The following is a 21,647-nucleotide window of genomic DNA, read 5'->3' on the forward strand; positions in this document are numbered from 1 at the left end:
AAAATCAGAGCAGAATTAAACAAAATAGAGAAAAAATACAATAAAAAAAATGAATGCAACCAAGAGCTGGTTCTTTGAAAATAACAACATCAAGCTCTGGCCAGTGTGCTCAGTGGTTAGAGCGCTGGTCCACACAGCAGAGGGGTTGCAGGTTCAATCACTGATCAAGGGCACATACTTGGTTGCAGGGTATTGTAGACGCCCACACTTGAAACTTACCTGGTATATAATGCTGTTAATCAGTCACCCCAATAAACTGAATAAAAATAGCAAAAACAGAAAAGAAGGGACAGACACAGATGAAGTTCACTATAAATTTTAATCCACGATATAAATGTAACCTAAAGACACACTGAACATCTTGTATTAGAAAATGACACATAATGATCAAGTTCGGGTTTGTAAGTCCTTCTGTGGCACAGACTTCCCTCGTGCCCAGCTCTGTTGCTGCTGACCCACACCGTCCGTCACAGCACACTGTGCAGGGAAGACAAGTGAAGTCTGTTCAAATGATGGTCACAGGTGTACTGTTTACCAATCCAAAACCCACAGTCCACTTATTCATGAATGAATTCCCTGATGCAGAATGAATTATATGTCTCCCTGCTTATCATGAAATAGTGGATTCTTCTTCCAGTCTAACCAGGGAACTGACAATTACTTAGTACAGGAGGAAACTTCCATGTTACTTATCTCAACATAGTTACTTCTTAGGTCTGGCATCACCTATGCAGAAAAAAAGCACTTTTTCTGGAGGTAAGAGCAAGTGATCAGCACTGACATGAAATTTGGCAAATCTGGTGGTTGTCAGCACTGCTTTAGGAATTCTGAGGCGTTCAGGTGAATGAAACTATAGTTATAAATAGAAGAGAGTTATTAATGTCCTCTTTTTAGAAGACTGACAAGTTCTTAAGGTTTCTTGATATTCTGTAGAATAGCAAGAACGTCTAAACTAGCCGTGGGCAAACTACGGCCCACGGGCCAGATCCGGCCCGTTTGAAATGAATAAAACTAAAAAAAAAAAAAAGACCGTACCCTTTTATGTAATGATGTTTACTTTGAATTTATATTAGTTCACACAAACACTCCATCCATGCTTTTGTTCCGGCCCTCCGATCCAGTTTAAGAACCCATTGTGGCCCTCGAGTCAAAAAGTTTGCCCACCCCTGGTCTAAACTTTCTTCAAATGTTTTAAGGTTGAAAATTACAGTTACATTATTCAGATTTTAGCCTCATTAAATGACACGTCAAATGTATTTAAGTAACAGAGAAAAGGCCGTCAAATTTGGGTTAGGGCTGATACATTTTTAAAGTACAATTTTCAGAACAAGCCTTAGACAACATCATGTAAAATTCATTTTTACATCTTTCTTGATAATGCCTGGCAGCCCACCCTCACTTTCCAGGGGGCTCACAGAGAGAAATAGGTGAGTAGTGAAAATAGAAGTTTTCCTGGGCAAAGATGGGGCTGCCTCTTCCCCTTTTCAAACTCATCAGGTTCTCATGTGCCCAAAACGTTAAAGACCACACACACCCACACACAGCCTCGTCCCAGAGGGATACAGCCTCCTGTGCTCTCACGCCTCTGAAGACGCAGGGGATGGAGAATGAGAACGTTCCCTTCTTGCCAGGAGGCAGTCACTACCTCTGTATGTGTGACACGCAGGCTCACTTCATGAGCATGAGGATAAAATAAACGGCTAGGTTTTCATCTTCTATGACAGTGGTCGGCAAACTGCGGCCCCTGGAGTGTGGCTCTTCCACAAAATACCACGTGCGGGCGTGCACGTACAGTGCGATTGAAACTTCGTGGCCACACTCAAGGGGCCAAAGAGCCGAGTGTGGCTCTCGAGCCGCAGTTTGCCGACCACTGTTCTATGACACAACCCGGTACCATTCGACCCAAAGAGGGCAGAATACTACCAAGAGAATTACACAGTGATTGGCAAACTGGCCTAAAATAATTAGGCCTTTTAATTTATAATTCCCTTTTAAAGTTGTCATTTGACAATAACTTCCATCTCAAACAGCAGGTAAAAAAAATGAGGTGCCATGCTGTATAAAATATCCCAAGATAAAATAAAGTATAAAACCTGAAAATAACTTCAGTGCTATAGACATTTAGAAAGTTATAATTATTAAAATTCTGACTGTAAAGGTTTTGAGAACAGGTTCATCTCAAAACAATAGTTTATATACTTTGGGAAAAATAGGCCTATTTCAAAGAACTCGAAGTATCATTTATAGATTCCATACCCTCTCTAAGGAATTTCCCCCCTGCAGTGCTGTTTTGTTTTAAAGTCTCTTGGATTCACTTGGCCAGCAATTGCTTCTTTATGCCGACACGAAGCTTTGTTTGTTCATTAATTTTCTGTATATCCCGTCTGGTTTGGCAAGCAGCTCGTCATGGTTCCCACATTCGATAATTTTTCCTCGGTCGAGAACAGCCACCATATTAGCATTCTTGATGGTGGACAGACGATGGGCGATGATCAGCACCGTCCTTCCTTCCATGAGTCGGTCCAGAGCTTCCTGCACCAGATACTCATTCTCAGCATCCAACGCGCTTGAGCGGGAAACCAGCGAGAAAGCAAAGAGTCAGTGCAGGCAGACTGCAGCCCATGCATTCGCTTTACACACACAGCGGCCCTGCGCTAGCAGTGAATGTTCACTAGGATCTAGATCAGGGGTTCTCAACCTGTGGGTCGCGACCCTTTTGGGGGTCGAATGACCTTTTCACAGGGGTCGCCCAAGACCATCGGAAAACACATATATAATTACATATTTTTTTGTGATTCATCACTATGCTTTAATTACGTTCAATTTGTATCAATGAAATTGGGGGTCACCACAACATGAGGAACTGTATGAAAGGGTCACGGCATTAGGAAGGTTGAGAACCACTGAATTCTAGATGGTAACTTCTTGGGTTTACTTTACGTGTTTGATCGTATAACGGTGCTATTAAACAGGAAGCGGGGCCTCTACATTTCCGCAAAACTTGTCACATAAGTAGAAGCTGATGGGAGTGATCGGGGACTCATCACACATGTGCCTGACCTGGAGCTACAACCCTCCCTCCAGGCTCAGCCTGCCCCTGCCTCCCGACTGTCTCTCACTCACACAGACTCGGTCACTTTAAAGTAGGGAACGGGCCCTGGCCGGTTTGGCTCGGTGGATGGAGTGTCGGCCTGCAGACTCAGGGGTCCCAGGTTCGATTCCAGTCCAGGGCATGTACCTGGGTTGCGGGCACATCCCCAGTGGGGAGTGTGCGGGAGGCAGCTGATCGATGTTTCTCTCTCATCGATGTTTCTAACTCTCTATCCCTCTCCCTTCCTCTCTGTAAAAAATCAATAAAATATATTAAAAAATAAATAAATAAAATAGGGGAAGGGCCCTGGCAGTGGCAACACTGTAAAGTACAGGAAGGTGAGTCTTTGGAAAAGGAAGCCTTTGCTTTATATAATCACATGTAGTATTGAGACATCCTCACCTGGTGGCTTCATCCAGGAGGAGAATTTTGGGATTCTAAAGAAGGAAAAACATGAAAAAGAAAACATTGTTATTAGAAAAACACAAACTCCCAGGAATGAAAATAAATGAAGTGCCGTACATGATACAACATGATGAACATTGAAAACCTTCTGCTCAGTGAGTAAGTCAGATGCGAAACGCTACATGTCATGTGACTCTACAGGGAGTGCCCAGAGTAGGCGCATCCCTAGGGACAGAGCAGGTCCGTGGTCCCTGGGGGCTGGGGTCCCTGGGGCCACAAGGCAGGGGGTGTGGGTGACTGCGACAGCGGACAGCATCTCTTTCTGGGGTGATGACAAGGTCCTGACATTGCTTCTGGGATGGATACACGACACTAAATACACTAAAACCCACTGAATTATCATTTCTCATGGGTGAGTTGTAGAGTGTGTGAATGATATCACAACAGAACTGCTGCAGAGAAAGAGAACCACAGCTCGTAGGTGACTGTGATGAGCACAGAAGGGGGGCTGGAGGCGATTTGAGACCGTATCACAGTGACCCCGGGGCTGGGTGCTGCTCTCAGGGCACTGTTTCCTGCTGTCAATCAACCGCAGTGCGAGGCAGCTCTGAAGTGAGTCCCACGGAAGCCAGGCCCTCCAGGCCCTGCCTGCTGTTCCGCTGGGAGCAGCACGTAAGACGAAAACGTACGGTGAGCTGATGCACTAACACACTCCATCCTAGCTTGGCCCGGGGGTTGGTCACAAGAAAGGAAAACGTGTCCACGCAAACCTCTGCCCCCTCGTTCTCAGCAGCGCTGTTCACAAGGGCCCCGAACCGGAAACAGCCCGATGTCATCCGTGGTGAACGGATACACAGCCCGTGGGCCAGCCCCAGGGAGGGTACCACTCAGCCAGAGAGAGGAAGAGAGTTCTGACAGAGGCGACAACAGAAGGAAACACAAAGACATGAGCTAGTGAGACAGGCTAACGACCATCTCTTGTCCGATTCCATCGAGCTGAGATGACCAGACAGGCCAGTCTAGACAGCGAGCAGATGAGCTGCGCCTGAGGCCGAGGCTGGGAACGGGGAAAGGCGACACATGGTACAAGGGTTTATCTGAGGGGGATAGAAATGCTCTAACATAAAAAGGAAATATTTGTTTTGTTTTGATTGTGTGATGACTGAGTAACTGTAAATTTACTGTAAGTCACTGGAAGTACATTGAAAATGGAAGTTCCTGGTGTGTAAGTCATGCTTCAATAAAGCAGTTTTTTAAATCACTTATCCATCGGAGGAGAGTCGTTAAATAACAGAGGAAAGACGATCCCTTCCTAAAACATCCCATGTCTGACTTCCAGCTAAAATGCGTTCCCTTTCCTCTCAGAAGTCTTGGACAAGTATTTCAAGTCTGTATTACTCAGCTTAGCAGCTGATTACGGATTATAACAGCAAGCAGACTGGTCCTGTTCTAGATTCTGATAGGATCACTGTTTCATTCGTTACACTGAATGCTTCTCCCTCTGTCAATCCCAGCACAGGCCTGGCCTCCCCATATCCCCAAAATACTTGTTAAGTCTGGACAGCGATCACTCAGGGAAGGCCTCACTCATCTCTCACCAGAACTGTCAATCATGTATCTTCCCTCCCCTCCAAGGAAAAAGGGAAGAACAGGGAGAGGGAAAATAGTAAATTACAAGTTACAAGGTCTCCAATGAAAAACAAAACAACCGCCCCGCGGGGCCGCAGGCTCACCTTCAGCAGCGCCCGGGCGATGGCGATCCGCTGCTTCTGCCCACCTGGCAACGACAGGGGTGTTTTAAAGCAAAGTCTGAACACCAATTCCTGGTAACGGGCTTTTCTAAGAAGCCATGTGGCAACTGGAAGGCAGCTTCTCCCAGGCAGCCCTCGCTAAGACAGATGGCAGAACAGAAACCTGTTTTAAAACCTCCTCCTCCTCATCAACCTCAGGATTCACAGTAACAAATACTATGCTAGCTAACATTAACTGAGGTGTTCCAATGCACCAGGCCTTTTTTCTTTTCTTTTTTAATCCTCACCCGAGGATATTTTTCCCATTGATTTTCCCCCAGTTTCTTCTCTGGGCCGGGGAAAGAGGAGCATAACATGAGGAAGGAAGGGTCAGGGGTGACGCTCTGAGGTAGATGCTCTCTGCTCCCGTCCTCTGCGTGTTCTGCTCAGGATCCTGGGGTTCCCTGGGCTCCTGGTTTCCCTGTGGCCCTTCCCCTGCAGGTGCAGACTCAGCTCTGCCATTTCCCAGCATGGACAGCTTCTCTTGTGCCCCAGTGAAAAGGGAACAGTGACAGGATCTGCTTCATAGGGTTTTTTAAGATTAAATGAGATAATACGTGTAATGCGTTTAGAAAATGCCTGGCACAGCCCTAGTCGGTTTGGCTCAGTGGATAGAGCGTCGGCCTGCGGTCTGAAGGGCCCCAGGTTCGATTCTGGTCAAGGGCACATGCCCAGGTTGCGGGCTCGATCCCCAGTGTGGGGTGTGCAGGAGGCAGGGATCAGTGACTCTCTCCCCTCATTGATGTTTCTCTCTCTCTGTCCCTCCCTCTTCCTCTCTGACATCAATAGAAATACATTTAAAAACAGAACAACAGGTACCTGAGAGAAGAACCCCCTTTTCTCCGACCATAGTGCTGAACCCCTGCGGGAAGCTGCGGATGAAAGCAGTTGCGTTGGCGACTTCCGCCACCTTCTCCACCTGCTCAGCAGTCACCGCAGAAGGGTCCTCGGCCCCGTAAGCAATGTTCTCAGCAATTGAGCAAGAGAACAAAATTGGTTCCTGCAAATTGGAGATAAAACATGTTGACCTCAAAGTTCAAAACAGACTTCACACGCCTAGCGAACACCGTGGGGCTCACTCAGCGCAGCACTTACATCTGAGAAACTATTAAACTGCCCCCAAAGAGCACATGCTGCTTTCCTGGCTCCACCTCCTCATTCCTCATGCATCGCCTAGCAGGACTGATCTCATCATCTGTAGCTCCCACCCCACCGCAGGGAGGGAGATCCCATGGCAGACGCCTGCACGGTGCTCGGCACACAGTAGGCACTTCATAAATGCATGCTCCCTCTTTTTGGGAGTCGTGAGGCCCTGGGAGACCACAAGCCCATCTGCATTTTCCGGTGGCCTGCCTTCCACCGAGGACATTGCTTTTTGAAATATACACAAACCAGCTCTAGCTGGTTCGGTTCAGTGGATAGAGCATCGTCCTGCGGCCTGAAGGGTTCCAGGTTCGATTCTAGTCAAGGGCACGTGCCCAGGTTGCAGGCTCAGTTCCCAGTGTGGGGTGTGCAGGAGGCAGCTGATCAATGATTCCCTCTCATCATGGATGTTTCTATCTCTCTCTCCCTTCCTCTCTGAAATCAATGAAAATATATTTTAAAAATAAATAAAAAAGAAATTAAAAAAGTCAGTGCTTCAGCGGGTTAAAGTGCGTGAGGTCCTGAGAAACGGCACTGTTTACAAACCTACGCAACCTGCCACGTGAGACCCGTTCAGCGCATCTGGAAAACCGCCATCCTTCTCACGGAGACTCACGACCAAGCAAAAATCAAGCGACAAATGCAGCTTTAAAAAAAAACCACAATAAAAATACCCCCTTCCTCCTACCTGACTCACTGTCCCGATCTTGGATCTCAGCCAGACGGGGTTCAGCTGGCGGATGTCACGACCGTCCAGACTGATGGTTCCTGCAGAGGGAGGAAAGCCACTGGTCAGGGGCCACCGACGCGTAAACACCAGGTCGGGCAGGGAGGCTCCAGGCACCGTTTTTGAAAGGTTGAAAGTCTCACAAAAGGAGAGACCGACGGACGCCACTCCGGGACGATCTTACATTAAACTGGATGCCGTTGGGCCTTTTTAAAGTCTCCTGAGCATTCTGAAGTCGAAATAAATTCTCACCCCAGCTCTTAGCACAATGGAGCCCTCGTGCAGGGCACAGGCGTGAGCAGCGAGAACAGCCCCGCCCTCCCTCCGAGGTGAGGACCCACCCGCTCACCTGAAAGGGGGTCGTACAGCCTCAGCAGGAGGGAAACCACCGTGGATTTGCCGGACCCACTGGGGCCCACCAGCGCCGTGACGGACCCCGAGGGGATGGAGAGGCTGAAGTCCTGGAAGATGGGCACCTCGGGGCGAGCGGGGTAGGTGAAGTGCACGTTCTTGAACTCCAGCGCACCCTGGAAGCTCTTCTCGTTCAAGGTCAGCCCCTCTGAAACGGAAGACGGAGCGTCATCACTCAGTGTGGAGGGCAGTCCCAGGTGAACGCAGCTCCCACCTGTCTGACTAACACGCCGCCCACAGCAGCCCTGGGGGTGCTCCCCGGGCAAGTCAGGAAGAGGCCTCTGTCTACCCTTAGCTGCTCCGCACGCCCCCCAGCCAAGGCGATGCACAGGCCCTGTGCACCGAGAGGTGGAAGGTACTGTCCCAGCTCCCCTGCAGGTCACTGCGCTCACAGCCAACCACCTGCCCGAGAGACCACGGCCTGGAGGGGGCTCCCGCCCTGAGCCAGCCTCTGTCGCTCCCTTGCTCCCGGGTTGTCTGATCTGCTCTCAATCCATGTTCTGAGAGAATGACGACACACCCCAGCCACGGAGCAGAGGGGGCAGGGTTCATGCTGCCTGGTGCCCCCTGGGCTACTTCCCCCGCCCTGGTCCTGGAGGGCCCTGGGCAATACTGGGCGTTCGCCAGCAAGGCCCCAGGAGGGCTTGGGCATGGTCACAGCTCACGGCCACTCCTCCTGAGCGCTGAGGACTGGCCTCCCGGGAAGCAGCTGGCCAAGACCATCAGCACCAGCATTCCTCACGCCTTCCCCTAAAACCAATACACGCGGAGGCTTTTACACGTATGATGCCTCTTCCTTTCCTCCTGCCCCGCATACACGCATCATAACCACCAAGGAGAACAGATCGGGGGACCAGCAGGGCCCTGGCCCCTGGCAACAGGGCCCCTGCGGGGAGGTGGGCGGTGGGCGGCACAGCCTGTGGTCAGCCCTGTGCTTCCAGGGATGTCCCGGGGCCCCCCCGCCCCGCTGCTGACCTCCCCCCTCGTGCCCCTCCTGCAGGCAGGGCAGGGAGCACACCTGACCCCCACGAGAAAGGGCAAAGGCGCTGCAGACCCACCGTCGAAAGGCAGCCCCGGCTTCCTCTCCAGCAGCTCCCAGAGGCGGCCCCCGGCGCCCAGTCCTTTCATCAGCTCAGAGTAGAACGAGCTCAGACCTGAGGGGAGACGCTACATCCGTCACTGGTGCCGGCCACAGCCGTCGGCTGCTCCCATCCCGCTGGGCAAAGTGACAGGTGCTTTTAACATAAAACCTGCTGCTTTCAAAGAAGGACCCGAGGCAGCTGCCTGGGAACCCGTGGGCAGAATCCCCTCAGACTCGTGCCCTCGTTCTCCTCCAGCATCTCCTCCTCCGATTTCCCTGATTTCTAATGAGGATTCAGTGGTTGGTCAGGGAATTTACAAACACATACGGCCGCACTGATCAACCACTGAGTTCAAAGCACAGTGCTACAGAGGAAATTTTGCCGAGCCAGAAACATACCAATATAAATAAAATATAATGCTTAGCCTATACTTGAAGGGAAATAAAGTACCCCAATATTCCTATCTATAAAAACCAAACTTCCCTTTTAGGCATTCAAAATTCAACTTTTACTGGGCTACAGACTGAACAGGAACCTGGCAATGTTCAATACCCCAACAATCTCTTCTTAAAGTGACCTCTGTCCCACCCAGTAGGTTGTTTTTCCTTTTATTGGTGGTTTCCCTCGCTGGGCAGAAAGTTTTTAATTTGAGGTAGTCCCACTTGTTTCTTTTTTCTTTTGTTTCCTTTGCTCAGGGAGACATAGCCAAAAAAATATCGCTAAGACTGATGTCAAAGGGAGTTTACTGCCTACGTTTTCTTCGAGGAGTTTTCTGGTTTTAGGTCTTCTGTGTACCAGTATTTAAGTCCTTCATATATCTTGAGCTTATTTTTGTATATCATGTAAGAGAGTGGTCTAGTTTCCTATCTTTTCCTGCATACATCTATCCAGTTTTCCCCAACACCATTTACTGATGAGACTCATTTCCCTCTTGTATAACCCTGTCTCTCTTACTGTAGATTAATTGACCATCTGACTGTGGGTTTATTTCTGGGCTTTCTGACTTGAATAAACATTTCTCCAGAGAAGACGCACAGATGGCCAACAGACATGAAAAGATGCTCAGTATCACTTGTTATCAGGGAAATGCAAGTCAAAACCACAGTGATATCCCGTCACACCTGTCAGAATGGCTACTGTCAAAAGTCAACCAATAGTAAGTACTGGATAGGATGTGAAGAGATGGGGACTTGTGTGCACTGGTGGTGGGGTTGTGAAGGGGGGCAGCCACTATGGAAAGCAGTACGGGGTTCCTCAGAAGATGAAACATGGTCGAGTGGGGATAAGATTCTAGGACAGAGCTTTTTCAGGTGCAGTTACTTGCTGAGAGATGGAACAATAGGAGAGTGAAGTTTTACTTCCAGAAACTAGAACCCGATTTTCCACGTGTAACTCCCCACGCCCGGTTAGATCATATACCTCCGATGCTCAATCCAACCCAGAAAGCGTACATGAGGAAGGAAGAGAGCTCGCCCACGGTCATGTGGGCGCTGCCCATCAGCAGCCCGCCTTTGTACAGCACGGAGAGCACAATCAGGTTCCCAGAGAGCCCGGTCTGTCGAGTGAAGGAAACGCAGAAGTCAGGGGGGAGGCAAAGACCCACACAGCGGACAGCAAGACCACGGCCCGTAACCCCTTCCTCATTTAACTATCACAGCAAGGCTTCTCCAAACTATTGTTTTCATCTGAATTTCAAATGAAGACGTACTTTAAAAACACTGCAATATCGAAAGAAATAATCTCATCAACACGGAAACCTAGAAGCTGAGTCACCCCTCAGGTTCCTATTCTACTCTATCTGCCCGGTTTGCAAAAGAAAAAAAATAACATGAAGGATTCCTTCCCTAACTGGAGGCAGTGAGCACATAGCTGACATGTGTGTTTACATGGCCTAACGTGATGCCTGGGCACGGACGGGCCAGGAGACTGGAGTCCGGGATCTCTGATCCACCCTGACGGGTCGGATGTGGGGTCTCGGGTAGGCGTGCCTCCTCGGGGCCTGTTCCTTACCTGCCGAATCCCGGCCATTGTGCGTCACCTGTGAAGTTCTGTCCAGATCGGACATGTTCCGAATCTGCCTTCATGGTGAGCTTCTAGGTCAGTGTCCTACCTAGTTCATTATGATCAGTCTGGGGCACTTCCTTCTCGAAGTGCACTGAGGTTATGCTTTTGGAAACAGCAGAAGACGCGGGGAACCTGTTCAAACAGACTGCTGGCCCCACTGCGGCGTTTCCGGTTCAACAGGTCTGGAAGGGGCGGACAGTCTGCCTGTCTGAGCAGCACCCACGTGACGCTGAGAACCAGTGCCTGATCCCACAGTGTCTGGTCTCCCTGCCCACTGCCTTTTCCTTCCTTACATTTATTGGTTTCCTCCTCTCTCACAAAAACACTCTAAGGAAGATAATTCTTAGTCCTGAGGTAGAATAGACTCACTTTCTATCTATGGCCAGAGTCACAGAATAGCACTCTCTCCCAATGACAACATCCGCCACGATGCACTTACTGCTCCGAAGAAGCCCGCCCGAGCGATCGCCTCTTTCCTTGCTAACTGCATCACCAAGTCCACTTTGCTGGTGTATTTCTCGATTTCAGTCATTTCTTTCCCGAAAGCTCGAACGGTTCTGATGTTTCCGATGCGTTCCTCGGCTAGCTGGGAGAACAAAGACATTTTGGGGGGCGGGGGGAAGGGGGAAAGGTCACATGCCAAGAGTTCTGGAGGCACAACTGAAAACCGGCTCTCATTTTTAAGACACGAGCAACGGAAGCTGCAGGGATACGTGACTTAGTCAAAAACAGGCTGCAAAGGAGAGAGTCCCGAACAATCTTATTTTTGGAAACATCTATCTATGCAGATGCACAGCTTAGACAGAGGTACATGGAAAGATAAACTGGAGGGTATACAGCTAGATACAGAAATATGTCTTCACGCAGAGAAAAAGACTTATAAAAAGCACAGGCTCCAAGATATTAATAATGTTCATTGAGAGGCAGGCTGATGCCGATTATTTTTTCCCTTTATATTTTCAAACAGAAACATGGATGGTTTCTGTAATACGAAAATGTAAGAATTATTTTTAATTTTTTAAGACAATACTGGACAGCATTGCAAAGCTACCTTTATTAATGAACGGAGAACAGAGTGGCACCCAGAAAGTGTTTGGAAAATATGGTTAGCTTTTTTGTCCAACAAGAAATAGTGATGGAAGAAGGAAGAAGTCCAGGTCATGTTCAGTTAAGTTGGATCTATTCTGACACGTGGGCAGTGATCTAGTCTAGAAGGCAGAGTATTTTAGTTCTAACGTTAAGGAAAAGTAAGCAGTTTCTGCCAAGTCTGAGCACACTTCCTAGGGTCCACCCACGGGTGGCTCTGAGCTCACTCGGGGGGGACCGTGCCAAGGAAGGCCTGTACCTGCGTGGCTTGTGCCAGGGAGTCCTGAGTGAGCTTGGTCAGTTTCCGGAGGTACCGTCCATAAATCACGGCAAGGATGGATATTGGAGGCACCACACTTAAAACGAAAGTGGCCAGATGCGGCGAGACAAAAAACTGTCAGGAACAAAGCCAGAAGGTATTTGTTACACAGAGTAGCAGCAAATTCTCACCACCTATTGTAGGTGTGTGTATGTGTGTGTGTGTGTGTGTGTGTGTTTCAGTGAAGAGACAGGCTGTACTGGTGGAACTTTTCATAAAACCCACGAATACTGAGCATGCCACACAGGAGTCACGTGACCAAGAGCTGCTGCAGACAGGGCGGGAGCCTTTGACCCCCGCCGCTCTGGACCACGGGGTTCATCGATAGAGAAGGGGAGCCGGTGGGAGTGAGGTAGAGGCCTGCCTGCTCACGCTGCGGGACCACAGCAGGAGTTCTGTGCCCAGGTCTGGACCGCCTTGAGGCCACTGAACAACCTGAGCCACGGGTCCCACTGAAATGCCCAAGACGGCAAAGAGACCGAACACACCCGCGTCCTGCGACGGGCAGACGGAAGGGACCTGGCGGGAGACATAACTGACAAGGGCAGGAAGAGTTACAGCGCTTCCCTGGCTCAGTGGACGGAAGCACGTGGATCTGAACACAGCATGAGGAGCGACTCCTGACAGCTGGACCTGCTCAAAGAAGAAACAGCCGACTTCCAGAAGTGGCCTGGTGGGGTATCCTGTCAACCCTGCAATTTGGTGACCGTATCTTAAACGGTACTGGCACCCCTTCAACAAATTATTAAGATCTGCCAAATCTCATTTGCTCAGAAAATAGCATAATCAGAACAAGGCTCTTCTAACATGCTGAGAAAAAGTAGCAGACTGCAGTGTAAAGTAATGGACAGAACCAATCATTCGTTCATTCATTCATTCACTCATTCACTTAGGACAGTGGTCGGCAAACTCATTAGTCAACAGAGCCAAATATCAACAGTACTTCTTCAAAATAGACTCGCCAAGGCCGAAAACCGACTTCTGCGCACGGGCCACGAAGTGTCAATTGCACTGTACGTGCGCCCGCACGTGGTATTTTGTGGAAGAGCCACACTGAAGGGGCCAAAGAACTGCATGTGCCTCGTGAGCCGCAGTTTGCCAACCACGGACTCAGGACAACACAAAGGCGTGGGAGTGGCGAGAGGTACCTGGAAGGAGGGGGACTGATCTTCCCTCCCAGGCCAGGAGGAGAGGAAGGGGTCCCTTGGGCAGAGGTGGCACCGCCTGTGGTGGCGGTGTGACTTCCTGTCTTCCCTCGGACCCACTGCTCAGCACCAGAAGCTTCCTTCCCCCTGCTGCCTTCGAGCATCCTCAGAAAGCCCAGGCCACACGCCACCTTTCCTAAAGCAGCGGGCCTGCCTCCAGATAGGACTGCGTCCTGGGACATGCAGTGCAAGAGGCCATGCGGGAAGCAGGTGGCGATCTGGCCAGTGGCTACAGAGTGAAGAGAGCAGCTCACCCCGAGCTCCTCCCGGACACGAGAGGCCTGGCGCAGGCCCAGCCCTGACCAGAAGGTGCCGACGCAAGTGGGGCCGACGTACCATCATGCCGATCCCGACAGAGGCCTGGGCCCCGGCCCGGAGCCCGTCCGAGAGGTTTTCGGTCACCGAGCGGCCCAGGAGCGCCGTGTCCGAGGAGAGGCGGTTGATCAGCTCGCCCGTGCGGGTCTTGTCAAAGAAAGCCACCTCCTGCCTCAGGACGGAGGAGAACAAGGAAGCTCGCAGCCGGTTCACGATGCGCTGCCCTGCAGAAGCCAACGGGGCGGGTCAGCGAGGGGCCCGAGGTCAGCACCTCTCTGCCTGCGGCCTCGGAGGCTCGGCTGCTGCCCTGTTGGTCCCTGGGGACACTCAGCGGGGCCCTGGCAGCTGGGCAGGAAGCTGCCAGAAATGAGCATTATTCTCCCTTCGTCCCTGCAGCCGGGAGGCGGAGGAGAGGCTACAGGGATCGTGCAAACATAACGTGACTGAGATGCTCACGACTTATTTACAAAGACATTTTACAACAGTGACTGCTCGAGAGCTAATGGTGTCCTTCCTCGGCAACCTTTTCTGTATTGAACTTCCAAATGGCAACAACTGGTTAATTATCTACCGAGTATTTATTTTATTCACTCAATGGCCAGCAACCGACGCGGAGCCGGGCGTCCGGGGCGCTGTCGTGACTGTGGCGGGCACGTGCCCGTGAGCCACCTGGCCTGACACAGACACACTGTCCAGGCATCACCCGGCTCCCCCAGGAGGGAGGCCCCGCTCCAGCCTCCCGCGTGACAGCCGTGCTCTCAAACCTCCCGGAACACAGACGGCTGCTCCCTCCCAGCTCAGTCCAAGTCACGTAAAAGGAGGGCGGAGAGGCACTGAGCTACCACAATCCACAGCTCCAGTGTCGGGCAGTGTCCCTACTGAATGTGTGTTTTTTAAAAAAATATATTTGTATTGCCCTAACCGGTGTAGCTCAGTGGATGGAGCGTCGGCCTGCAGACTGAAAGGTCCCGGGTTCGATTCCGGTCAAGGGCATGGACTTTGGTTGCGGGCACATACCCATTAGGAGGTGTGCAGGAGGCAGCTGATGGATGTTCCTCTCTCATCGGTGTTTCTAACTCTCTATCCCTCTCCCTTCCTCTCTGTAAAAAATCAATAAAATATATTTTAAAAAATATATTTGTATTGATTTCAGAGAGGGAGAGGGAGAGAGAGAACAAAACATCAATGATGAGAGAGAATCACTGATCGGCTGCCTCCTGCACACCCCCCACTGGGGATGGAGCCCACAACCCGGGCATGTGCCATGACCGGGAATTGAACTGGGACCTCCTGGTTCACAGGTTGACACTCAACCACTGAGCCACACCGGCCGGGCCCCTGCTGAATGTGATGCAGAGGAGAGGAAAAGCCTGGGGCCCGCAGCACAGGACACCCATGGGGCTCCCCTCCGTGCCCCCGGGGGGAGGGCGCTGACCTGAGGTTTGCATGAGGTAGACACGGACGGCGTTGGCCGCAGCTCCGCACAGGAACACGCCGCTGAGCGCCAGGCAGAGGCGGGTCAGGCTGCTGCTGTAGTCCCCGGTGGGGTTGGTGTAAATGACGTCGATGATCCTCCCCAGGAAGAAGGGCGCCGACATGGTGATGACACTGGACACGGCCAGGAACCCGACGGCGGCTGGAAGACAGGGGCCATTCTCAGCTCGAGGGCGCCTTGGGCGAGAGGCCGGCGCTGGGACGGTCGTCCCTTCCGCTCCAACCCGACTACACGAAGAACCGATGGGTCCCAGGGCAGAACAAGTAGGGCGACCGCAGGGAGGGACTGACCATGCCCTGCACCCGGTAAAAACTGTCCCCATCACCCTGACCTGACCACGTCCCCCCCGTCCCCGGCCCCTCCTTCCTGTCTCTTGATCTGGGCGTTCATCTCAGATGGTATTTTCTCCTACATTCACACTACTCATCGCTCCTCCTTGGGATCTAACGGTATCTTAGTTTCTAGACCAAATTGTGCAGGTAAAGCCCTGGATGATGTCTAGAATGTCACAACACTCGCCATCCGCGTGGGAAGGCAGTAACAGGCACTCATCGCACATGGGGCATGTCCTTTCTCAATATCACTGCTTTTGGTGACAAAGCATGTGGCTGGGCGGGGAAGGAAGTGAAGACACAGGGGGCTGGGAGACGAGCAGGAAGCAGGGAGTGTAGGAAACTGGTCAGGTTCAGAGAGGAATCGGCAGAACAAAGACCGAGCCCTCCCTGGCAGGCCTGGTGCAAGGCCAGACCGTGAACGTGTGCCAGGAGCGGGGCGCCTGTGCCATAGTGACAGCAGGGAGGCCTGTCTTGGACCCCAGCGCTCACTGGCCTGCAGGCGTGTCCGGGGGGCCGGCCCGTGTCATTTAAAATGTCCCCCTCACATTGAAAAGAGTATGTTTGCCATGCTCCCTTTATGGCAGGGCCAATTGGGGGAAAAGGGGCATATGGGATACTTTCAACAATAAAGATTTTTTTAAAAAAGAGTAAAAGGAACAGGTAAAATTAATTTTAGCAATACATTTTATTTGGCCCAAATTATCCAAAAATAGGCATCAATATGGAATCAAGATAAAAAGTAACGAGATTTTACTTTTCTTCATACTAAGTCCTTTCCAAATCTGGTGTGTATTCTACCCTTAAAGCTATGCACCGAATGTTCATGTTCTCTTTGAAATATGGCATTTCCCCGGCGGACAGACACGCCTGGCTTCCAGGAGTGGTCCCCGCGCCAGGGCGCAGCCTCAGTGTCCTGGCCAGCACCTCTGCCCGGCCTGGGCCCCAGGGAACGGCCGCTCTGAGCACTGCCCGCCCTCTCCTCGCTCACGGCACCCACAGGCCTAGCCTCTGTTTATTTTGGTCACTTCTTGGTCTGTCTTCATAAAATCTAACTACAGATTCAGCCAGAGCTCCTGGTGGCATAGGGTTCCAAGAATGGTCCTAATCTAAAGCCACACACACAAGACCTTATCAAGAATTTGAGAGGCGTCCTCCCAGGCCTACCGCCCCCCCCGCCCCCCCCCCCCCCCCCCCGCACCAGAGGCCCCAAATGCACACGTGGGGGGTGGAGGGTGGGGGATGTACCTTCCACAGTGAGACTAGGAGCCGGCCTGGGAAGTGTGGGAAGAGCTGCCTCTGCACACAGCGGCCCATCACACCAAGGGCCTCCCGTCTGGCAGCCCCGTTATAATCTCCCAGGAGCCCAAGGGGCCCTCGGCTCATCGAAGGCCCAACTCTATGCCCTGTTCACTGCCAGGCTCACTGGGAACGGCAAGAGGCCTCGCAGGCTCTCCTATCGTCCAGGTGCAGCCGAGCGCTCTGACCGATGACTCCTATCCCGTCAGCCCTGCAGCTAAGGCCACGGTGATAAGATGAAGGGTTATCAGTGGGAAAAGCCTGGAGAGCCACTGTGCGGGCCACAGCTGGAGAGAGATAGCTGCACATCCCGACACCCAGGGCGACGCGGGGCGGGGGCCAGGGGGCTGGGCGTGGACGTCAAGCGAACACGTCTCCACACACATCTGCTACATGTCAGACAGCAGGTCCTGTTTTTAAGGTCCTGGTACAAATGACTTAAGATCGAAGTGTTCTGCTCAGGCAGTTCAGGGGGCATTTTCCGAAATTGCTGCAAAAGGTTGAAAATACTGTTATTCGAGTGGGTAGCTGAATTTTTGAAAAATGTGCTGTTCTTTTTATATTTGTTTTCCTAAAAATTAACACATTGACAGTGGAATTCCTTCTCTTCAAGTCAGCTTTCTTTGGCCTCTCGATTAAGAAACACACACACACACAACTGCTCTTTATCTCCAGCACTTGACAGCCATGTGGCAACCTCTGGGACTGTCCTTATGAAGATAAGTTACAAACTGATGATGACCCCTCACTTCCTCTGAACCCCACGAATGCCGACGCCCAGACTGGCTTCAATATATCCTATCGAATGAGTTCTGAGGAAGCCAGATGTCCTAACGAGGGATTTTTTGTCAGATTTCCTCATAAGATACCATATGTATTCATCATCTGTTTAAAAATATTTTTTAAAATTAGTGTGCAACCCAATTTATTTCCTCAAATTCTATGTTCACAGTCGTTCCATGTGGCGTATCCACATAGCTCCCTTCTTTAAATAAAAGGAGGTACAGCTCCTGCCGTGGTTAGGGCTGTCTTAACATACCAGCAGGACATGTGGGAACACGGTAAGAGGGTACAGGGACGATGGGCATGAGAGGGGCAGGGCTGGGCTACCCAGTGGGCTGAGCACGTGTGGGCACCAGAAAACCTTCCTGACACTGAATACCTCAGGAACAAAATAACACTGGGTTCCCGGACACTTGCTCCAAGTTCATGGAGAAAGGGGGTCACTCCCTGTAGGGCTCAGGGTCTCTAAATTTCAGCCTCAACCTGGGCCTGGTCCCACCACCACTTACACCTTCATCGAAGGCGCTCTGTGCCCCTGCTCTGGGCCCCACGCTGCCAACTGGAGGGGGACAGAGGAGGGGGACGGCCGCTCGCTCAAGTAGCTCAGTCCACGAGAGCTCCTCGTTTCAAGATTTTCCCTTTTAAAAATATTTTTATTGATTTCAGAGAGGAAGGGAGAGGGAGAGAGAGAGAAACGTCAGTGATGAGAGAGAATCATGGATCGGCTGCCTCCTGCACGCCCCTCACTGGAGATCAAGGCCACAACCCGGGCCTGTGCCCTGACTGGGAATCGAACCGTGACCTCCTGTTCCTAGGTCAACGCTCAACCACTGAGCCACACTGGCCGGGCACAAGGATCTTTATTTCCATCAAAATCTACATACGACCAAGTGATGAACTAGTCCTCTTTGCACCTGGGTGATGCCAAGAATGCCCCTAAGATTTGACAGCTTCCATGGGACTGCCCCCCCGCCCCCCCGCCCAAGTCACCAGCCACTGTCCGGAGGACCCTTGCTAAGGCAATGGTTTTGCAGCAGAGAATGTGGGGTGCTCACCGGTTTCAAGTGTTTCCCCAAGAGCCTCACAGCCTGTTTCCAAGCCCTCATCACAGATGCACCTGTATCTCTAGTCATGTGATCATGTCATTATTTCACTCATGGGAAGCCCAAGCAGGAACAGAAACCACGTTTCTTTCTGCTCACCAAGGGGACCCACAACGAAAGAAATGAAGATTTTGCCCAACCAGCGTGGCTCAGTGGTTGAGCATCGGCCTGTGAATCGGAAGGTCACAGTCCGATTTCCCGTGTCTGGTTCACAGCTGGAATCCCAGTGTGGGGCGTGCAGGAGGCAGCCGGTCAATGATACTCTCATCATTAATGTTGCTATCTCTCTCTCCCTCTCCCTTCCTCTCTGAAATCAATTAAAAAAAAAAGGAAAGAAAAGAAAGGAAGATTTAGAGAAACCTAAAAAACGAGCATTTAAAGCTTTCTCTAATGGCTAAAAACGAGGAGCTATAAAATCCGCCTTGTTTATCTGGATTTTGTTTTCTAAAAACGTTCATTCTCTTTATAAAAATTACTTTTGATTAAGTTGGGTTGTGATCTATCGTTTCTCAAAATTTCTCAAGTATACTGATTTATCTTTGATTTTGTTGCTAATCCTCACCTGAGGATATTGTCCCATTAATTTTGAGAGAGGGGAGAGAGAGAGAGAGAGAGAGAGAGAGAGAGAGAGAGAGAGAGAGACATCAGTTGGCTGCCTTTGCACAAGCCACAACCAGAGCCGGAGGATGGAGCCTGCAACGCAGGCACCTGCCATAGTCCAGAATCGAACCCGGGACCCTTCCGTCCCCAGGCCCACGCTCCTTCCGCTGAGCCACACCGGCCAGGGCAAAACTAGACTTTATACACCAGTAACCCGGGCCAGGGCCGACTGCTCTGAAAATAGCAAAGCAACTTCCTACCCATCACCCCAGGGGCAAAGGCAGGGGGGCAGACGGGGAAAAAGGTTTAGATTGTTCCGCTTCACCTGGCAAAACTGACTGCTTAGAAACCCTGCCTAAACAGAGCAAATCATGTTGTAAAAAATCAGTGTAAGTGCATAATACAAACAGACATGTTTTTGGCTCGAGTTCTAATTTCTAAAAATAAGAGATGGGGGGGGGGGGGGAGAAGAGAGAATAAAACCCGGCTGATCCTGCGAATGCTGGCAGCGCCACGGAGCAGCCGACCCAACTTTCTAGGGAGACACCACACCGCGCGCCTCGGAGAACGTGGGTCCGCGAACCAAACAGACGTAAAGCGAATCGCCCAGCAGGTGCCCTGCCAACCCAACACCCACTGTGGGCGGAGCGCCCCGTCCAGCGCTTCTGGGTCCAAAACCCCCAGGAGGAGGTCACCCTGCCCTCCTCGCGGCGCTGCAAGCGGCGGGGGGGTCCCGATCGGCGACCGGGACCGCGCGCCGGGCAAGGTGCGGGGCGGGAAGGGGACGGGGTGGTGGTGGTGGTGGGGGGACCCCTACCTGCCAGCCTCCGGCGCTCGGGGTACGCCAGCCCCAGCAGCTTCTGGGCCTCCGAGCGCCCGGCCGCCGCGGGGCGCAGCCGCGAGTCGTCCCTCGGAGCCGCCGCGGCCGCAGGCACCGCGGGTCCGCGCCGCCAGGCCTCGCCCTCCGCGCGGGCGCCGCCGGCTGGGCCGCCGGAGAGCAGGGCGCGCGGGAGGCGGGGGTCCCCGGGGGGCCGCGCCCGCAGCCCCAGGAGCCGCGCCAGACCCGCGCCGCCGCCGGGATCCCCGCCCGGGCAGCTGCTCGCCCAGCAGCGCGCGGCCCCCGCACCCCGCAGGGCGCCCGGGCCCGCGCCCCAAAGCCGGGGTGGCCCCAGGCCGGTCGGCAGCGGCCGGGACACGGGGGCGCGGGCGGCCGGGGTCCACGCGCAGGCGAGCGGGCCCCGCCTCACGAGCAGGCGCAGCGGCCAGGCGAGCGGCCCGCGCATGGCGCCGCGTCCGAGCTGAGTGTCTGCGCCCGCCCGCCCGGCCCCGCGCGCACGGCGCCGGAGGACCCTCCCGGCCGGGCCGAGCGGAGGGCGTGCACTCGGCCCCGCCCGCTGTCACCCGCCGTCACCCGCCGCATCGGGCCGGCGCCCCAGGCGCCCGCCCCGGGCCGCGCCCCTCGGCCGCACCCCGCCCTCCAGGAAGACGGCCCCGACCCGGGGGGCCCTCCTTGCAGCGCCCCCCACCGGGCAGCCGAGCGCCCGCCCGCCGCCCGCGCGGTGTGGCAGGGGCCCGGCCCCGGAAGTGGTGAGCACCGCCACGCCTGCGCACTGGCGCGCAGGGAGCTTTTTCACGCTTTTCCGTCCATTCCCGTCAGAACCCGGAGCGGCGCGGGCTTTTTCTCACGCCGGCGGACTGGGCGGGACGAGGCGGGTCGGAGTGCGCAGGCGCGATCGCAGGAGGCCCGGCGCGAGGAGGCTGCTGCAGGACCGCGAGCGGGGCTGAGCGTGCGGCTGGTGCGGGTCCTCCGGGGACCCAGCGGGGACGGGTCTTGCCATCCCGCATCCCCGGGCGGAGGCGCAGGAGCACTGCTGGAGGGAACCTCGCTGCGGGGCTGCTCCGTTCCGAAAGGCGGTGTGGATGGAGGAGGTGGTTGGCGGAGAGTGGCATTTGGATGAACTTGGCGAAGGCGCAGAGATCAGTTTCTAACGTGCAAACGCACACGTGGTCCAGGCCCTCTGGCCGCTCAGAATGGAGACCAAGCCGGGCGCCATGCGTTTTAACACACGCGCCAGGAAAGCTGGAGGAAAGGGTCTTGGAAAGCCCCGAGGACACACGGAGACCTCGTGGTGGGGGCATCTGTAAGCTGAGGGATGGCCGCGGGGCCAGCTGGTTCTTATGTCAGGGTCCTGGTTGAGGCCGGTGGATAGCGGTCCTAAGTAATGCGAATTACTATTCCCACTTGAAAATAAGGATAATGTCTCACTACCCTTTTAGAAATTAGGATAAAATGGCCCGGCCGGTGTGGCTCAGTGGGTTGAGCGTCGACCTGTGAACAAGGAGGTCACGGTTCCATTCCGGGTCGGGGCACAGGCCCGGGTTGTGGGCTCGATCCCC

The 21,647-nt window shown here is 53.0% G+C and overlaps 1 protein-coding gene across 1 annotated transcript; it reads right to left on the reverse strand.

The window, feature by feature from the left end:
* Nucleotides 1-305: 305 nt before the first annotated feature.
* Nucleotides 306-20,623, reverse strand: ABCB10 (ATP binding cassette subfamily B member 10). The gene is made up of 13 exons (XM_070401041.1): nt 20,068-20,623; nt 15,074-15,274; nt 13,660-13,862; nt 12,059-12,193; nt 11,153-11,299; nt 10,069-10,204; nt 8,626-8,721; nt 7,506-7,715; nt 7,118-7,197; nt 6,106-6,286; nt 5,230-5,273; nt 3,494-3,528; nt 306-2,566 (listed from the first exon to the last, which is right to left on the reverse strand). The coding sequence occupies exons 1-13, from the start codon at nt 20,531-20,533 to the stop codon at nt 2,335-2,337; spliced, it is 2,166 nt and encodes a 721-aa protein (XP_070257142.1). The 5' UTR covers nt 20,534-20,623; the 3' UTR covers nt 306-2,334.
* Nucleotides 20,624-21,647: the final 1,024 nt, after the last annotated feature.

Source organism: Myotis yumanensis, unplaced genomic scaffold (genome assembly GCF_028538775.1).
Source record: "Myotis yumanensis isolate MYYU_CA2020_CCGP unplaced genomic scaffold, mMyoYum1.0.hap1 SCAF_22, whole genome shotgun sequence".
Taxonomy (NCBI): Eukaryota; Metazoa; Chordata; class Mammalia; order Chiroptera; family Vespertilionidae; genus Myotis; species Myotis yumanensis.